At 56.6% G+C, this 6,000-nt stretch overlaps 1 protein-coding gene across 1 annotated transcript; it reads left to right on the forward strand.

Annotated features, from left to right (window-relative positions):
• On the forward strand, positions 1–3,835 carry LOC120639149 (cellulose synthase-like protein D3). The gene is made up of 4 exons (XM_039915175.1): positions 1–1,683; positions 1,793–2,455; positions 2,576–3,206; positions 3,346–3,835. Exons 1-4 carry the CDS (start codon positions 1–3, stop codon positions 3,795–3,797), a joined length of 3,429 nt encoding a protein of 1,142 aa, XP_039771109.1. The 3' UTR covers positions 3,798–3,835.
• The last annotated feature ends 2,165 nt before the right edge of the window (positions 3,836–6,000 follow it).

A 6,000-nucleotide genomic window follows, 5' to 3' on the forward strand; every position in this document is an offset into this window, starting at 1 on the left:
ATGTCGAACCCACCGCCGAAGAAGGCGATCCGGAACCCCGGCCCCGGCGGCGGCGGGCCGGCGGCGGGCGGCTCCCGGGGGCCGGCGGCGCCGGGGAACACGGTGAAGTTCGCGCGGCGGACCCCGAGCGGGCGGTACGTGAGCCTGTCGAGGGAGGACATCGACATGGAGGGCGAGCTCGGCGCGGACTACGCCAACTACACGGTGCACATCCCGCCGACGCCCGACAACCAGCCGATGATGGACGGCGCCGAGCCGGCGTCCGTGGCCATGAAGGCCGAGGAGCAGTACGTCTCCAACTCGCTCTTCACCGGCGGCTTCAACAGCGTCACGCGCGCCCACCTGATGGACAAGGTCATCGAGTCCGACGTCAGCCACCCGCAGATGGCCGGCTCCAAGGGCGCCTCCCGCTGTGGCATGCCCGCCTGCGACGGCAAGGTCATGCGCACGGAGCGCGGCGAGGAGATGTACCCCTGCGAGTGCCGCTTCAAGATCTGCCGCGACTGCTACCTGGACGCGCAGAAGGACGGGTGCCTCTGCCCGGGCTGCAAGGAGCACTACAAGATCGGCGAGTACGCCGACGACGACCCCGCCGACGGTAAGCACTACCTGCCGGGGCCGGGCGGCATGAACACCAGCAAGTCCCTGCTGGCGCGGAACCAGAACGGCGAGTTCGACCACAACCAGTGGCTCTTCGAGAGCTCGGGGACCTACGGCTACGGCAACGCGTACTGGCCCAAGGGCGGCATGTACGACGACGACCTGGACGACGAGGGCGGCGGCGGAGGCGGCGGCGCCGGCGACCTCCCGGAGCAGAAGCCGTTCAAGCCGCTGACGCGCAAGCTGCCCATGCCGACGTCCATCATCAGCCCGTACCGGATCTTCATCGTGATCCGGATGTTCGTGCTCCTCTTCTACCTGACGTGGCGCATCCAGAACCCCAACATGGAGGCGCTGTGGCTGTGGGGCATGTCCATCGTGTGCGAGCTCTGGTTCGCCTTCTCCTGGCTGCTGGACATGCTCCCCAAGGTGAACCCCGTGAACCGGAGCACGGACCTGAGCGTGCTCAAGGAGAAGTTCGAGACGCCGTCGCCGTCCAACCCGCACGGGCGGTCCGACCTGCCGGGGCTGGACGTGTTCGTGTCCACGGCCGACCCGGAGAAGGAGCCGGTGCTCACCACGGCCACCACCATCCTGTCCATCCTGGCGGCGGACTACCCGGTGGAGAAGCTGGCGTGCTACGTGTCGGACGACGGCGGCGCGCTGCTCACCTTCGAGGCCATGGCGGAGGCGGCGAGCTTCGCCAACATGTGGGTGCCCTTCTGCAAGAAGCACGACATCGAGCCCCGGCAGCCGGACAGCTACTTCGCGCTCAAGGGCGACCCGACCAAGGGCAAGCGGCGGTCGGACTTCGTCAAGGACCGGCGCAAGGTGAAGCGGGAGTTCGACGAGTTCAAGGTGCGCATCAACGGCCTGCCGGACTCCATCCGCCGGCGCTCCGACGCGTTCAACGCCCGCGAGGACATGAAGATGCTCAAGCACCTCCGCGAGAGCGGCGCCGACCCGGCGGAGCAGCCCAAGGTGAAGAAGGCGACGTGGATGGCCGACGGCACGCACTGGCCGGGCACCTGGGCGGCGTCGGCCCCCGACCACGCCAAGGGAAACCACGCCGGCATCCTGCAGGCATGCCTCGATCTCGACTCGATCGCCATGGAATGGAGGATGGAATAATCTGAAATCTGAAATAAATAAGGGAATACATCGATCTGATGGCCATGAATGATTCCTGCAGGTGATGCTCAAGCCGCCGTCGCCGGACCCCCTGTACGGGATGCACGACGAGGAGCAGATCATCGACTTCAGCGACGTGGACATCCGCCTGCCGATGCTGGTGTACATGTCCCGCGAGAAGCGCCCCGGCTACGACCACAACAAGAAGGCCGGCGCCATGAACGCCCTGGTGCGCTGCTCCGCCGTCATGTCCAACGGGCCCTTCATCCTCAACTTCGACTGCGACCACTACATCAACAACGCGCAGGCCATCCGCGAGGCCATGTGCTTCGTCATGGACCGCGGCGGCGAGCGCATCGCCTACATCCAGTTCCCGCAGCGCTTCGAGGGCATCGACCCCTCCGACCGCTACGCCAACAACAACACCGTCTTCTTCGACGGCAACATGCGCGCCCTCGACGGCCTCCAGGGCCCCATGTACGTCGGCACCGGCTGCATGTTCCGCCGCTTCGCGCTCTACGGCTTCGACCCGCCGCGCACCACCGAGTACACCGGCTGGCTCTTCAACAAGAAGAAGGTGACGTCCTTCAAGGCCGACCCGGAGACGGACACGCAGTCGCTCAAGGCCGAGGACTTCGATGCGGAGCTGACATCGATGCTGGTGCCCCGGCGGTTCGGCAACTCGTCGGCGCTCATGGCGTCCATCCCGGTGGCCGAGTTCCAGGCAAGGTTTTAAATCTCGGGTTATAACTTCCATTATTCTCCGGCTATAGCTGTTTGAGAGAAATTCAGCTAAGATTTTTTTCTTGTACAACTTAGCTAAATTTTAAAACATTGATTCCAGGCGCGGCCGCTGGCGGACCACCCGGCCGTGCGGCACGGGAGGCCCCCCGGCGCGCTCACCGTGCCCCGCCCGCCACTGGACCCGCCGACGGTGGCGGAGGCCGTGTCGGTCATCTCGTGCTGGTACGAGGACAAGACGGAGTGGGGCGACCGGGTGGGGTGGATCTACGGCTCCGTGACCGAGGACGTGGTGAGCGGCTACCGCATGCACAACCGCGGGTGGCGCTCCGTGTACTGCATCCCCAAGCGCGACGCGTTCCTGGGCACGGCGCCCATCAACCTGACGGACCGGCTGCACCAGGTGCTGCGCTGGGCCACGGGGTCGGTGGAGATCTTCTTCTCCCGGAACAACGCCTTCCTGGCGTCGCGGAGGCTCATGTTCCTGCAGCGGGTGGCCTACCTCAACGTCGGCATCTACCCCTTCACCTCCATCTTCCTGCTCGTCTACTGCTTCATCCCGGCGCTGTCCCTCTTCTCGGGCTTCTTCATCGTGCAGACGCTCAACGTGGCGTTCCTCTGCTACCTGCTCACCATCACCGTCACGCTCATCGCGCTCGGCGTGCTCGAGGTCAAGTGGTCCGGCATCGCGCTCGAGGACTGGTGGCGGAACGAGCAGTTCTGGCTAATCTCAGGCACGCTGCGCATTGCGTTTTCACTTCATTGTCGTTGTTAATCTCTTCTGCCAGCCAGCAACTTATTAACAACAATGCATCTCTGAGTCTGACAAACAACAACAACAACAACAACAACAACTACAATGTTTGTTGGCAGGAACCAGCGCGCACCTGTACGCGGTGGTGCAGGGCCTGCTCAAGGTGATGGCCGGGATCGAGATCTCCTTCACGCTCACGGCCAAGGCGGCGGCGGACGACAACGAGGACATCTACGCCGACCTCTACGTGGTCAAGTGGTCCTCGCTGCTCATCCCGCCCATCACCATCGGCATGATCAACATCATCGCCATCGCCTTCGCCTTCGCGCGCACCGTCTACAGCGACAACCCGAGGTGGGGGAAGTTCATCGGCGGCGGCTTCTTCAGCTTCTGGGTGCTGGCGCACCTCTACCCCTTCGCCAAGGGGCTCATGGGCCGCCGAGGCAAGACGCCCACCATCGTCTTCGTCTGGTCGGGCCTCATCTCCATCACCATCTCCCTGCTCTGGGTCGCCATCAGCCCGCCGGAGGCCTCTGCCGGCGGACGCACTGCGGGCTTCCAGTTCCCCTGATCGATCATCATATGTAGTGCCAGATATCCATTTTTCATTACCAGGTGCTGCGGGCGTTTACAGGCAAATACATGCTACCATGTGGTGGTGTGTAATAGGTGAATCAGTGAAGTAATTAGAAATGGCAAACAACAAACTTGTTGAATTTATTGATTATTATTAGTACTTGTCCTCTGATAGGGTCTGATCAACAGCATTTATGTAGATAGATGAAACTGTTCAACTCAAACTGAGTTGAAGAGCGGATGATGTATTCACATACACTTGAAAACTGTTACCTTAATTATCGTCAATTACACCGTTTGGCTATTTTTATATACTGCCTTTATTTTTTAGGCTGTGGCTCCCTGATAGAGTGGCGTCTGTGATGGAGTTGAAGCCGTTTTGGAAAGTGTTTGACCAAACAACATCTCCTATATCTTTTATAAAATATATAGATGTAATGTCCTATGGATATGACAATGTGGTTTGTTTGAATATATGAATTGATTGGAGTTTGTCTAGAATTAGAAACAATAAATGAAAAGGACTTAATGTAATATAGTAAAGTAAATTAAGGAGACTGTTCATATGGCGATTGGATTCCACCATCTTCATTATGTGCGGCTTGCATTTATTTTCAAAAAGGGAAATTTTATCAATATCAAGTAGTGTTACATCGAGGTGATACAACAATGTTTGAATAAATTCTCAACCTCTGCTAGAAAAGCACACAACCTGCCAATGAAGAGAAGAAACAGGCTCTCAGTCAATCCATAGACTAGATCGCCACCCCTAGGTAAAAAAAAAGAATGATTGGCCATTTGTGCCAAGCGCTGAGAGACCACTGCAATTAATCCGTGTGTAGAGGATAGCCCATGTACAAAGCCACATGTGAAATTATGAAGATAACCAGTAAAAAGGAAGTATGATTGTTTTGAAAGATTAGACCTACAACACAACCATAAAGACCAACATGTAGCTGCAGCTACAAGTAAAACTAGCGATTTAAGATCGCTGTCAATCCCTCTCAGCCAATTTCCAAACACAAGTAAAACTAGCGATTTAAGATCGCTGTCAATCCCTCTCAGCCAATTTCCAAACATTTATGATACACTTCGAGGCTTTGGAATACCAAGCCGCGTATTATTGTCCCATACCAAACGAACTAAGCCACAATCGAAAAAGAGATGTTGTATTATTTCATCTATATGACAAAAACAACATCATTTGCTACCTTACCAATTCCTCTTAATTAAATTATCTTTTGTAAGACTAAGTGGTGTTGGCGCACGATCTAGGCCAATACACGAAAGCGCACGGTCGCGCGGCGCGAGAAAGAGCTCGGTGCAGCACTTCCTGCACAGACCGGTCAAGGTAACCGGACCGGTTCACCGGAGTAAACCAGCGAATCCGACGAACGCTCGCCCGGGAGGGACCCCGTCAGGGCAGACGCACGTAAGGTTGTTCTAGGGTCGCCAGGCCACCTAGAACGCCTTTGGACATCGCGGACATGAAGGAAAAACAACTAATACGTGATTGGAAGAGCTAGGGTTTGGAGATAAAAGTAAAGGCAATAAAAGATAAAGAAAAGTAATTTATTGATGTGTTTTTGATCGATTGGATTCTTTCAATCGGCCGTGGCCATTTAATTTATAGGGTGGGATGGTCTTACCCGCAAAAAATCCTTTTACAGATCTAAATCTATGAAAATCACTAGTTGTACTCGGACTCCGTAGGACCGGTCAAATCGGTCAGACCCACCGGTCAGACTGGTCAGTCGTGCCAGACCGGTTACAGGGAACACGACCGGTCAGACCGCTTCAGCATACCGGTCAGACCGATCTGTTCAAGTTGCTGCCAATTTTGGTCATCAACATATGCCCCCTGTGTCGGTGTTTTACCGTCGGGTTCTCCGAGGGGTATCCCGAGGAGAGTGGTTATAAGTAGGGACTCGCCGAGATCAGAACGCGATGGTGCAAGGATCACAAGGATTTAGACAGGTTCATGCCACCGGAGCGTAATACCCTACGTCCTGTGTGGTGGTTTGTATTCCCTTAGGTGTTGTTCGATGTGTCTCGTCCCTTTTGAGGGGGTCCCTGTTCGCCCTTATATAATCAGGGGGAACAGGGTTACACGGAAAGTCCTGGTCGAGTTCTGTTAGGATCCCAGTCCGAGGAGTTCAGCTGGTTCCCGAGTATGCTGACTAGTTCTACTCCTATTT

The sequence above is a fragment of the Panicum virgatum genome, chromosome 6K (assembly GCF_016808335.1).
Source record: "Panicum virgatum strain AP13 chromosome 6K, P.virgatum_v5, whole genome shotgun sequence".
Taxonomy (NCBI): domain Eukaryota; kingdom Viridiplantae; phylum Streptophyta; class Magnoliopsida; order Poales; family Poaceae; genus Panicum; species Panicum virgatum.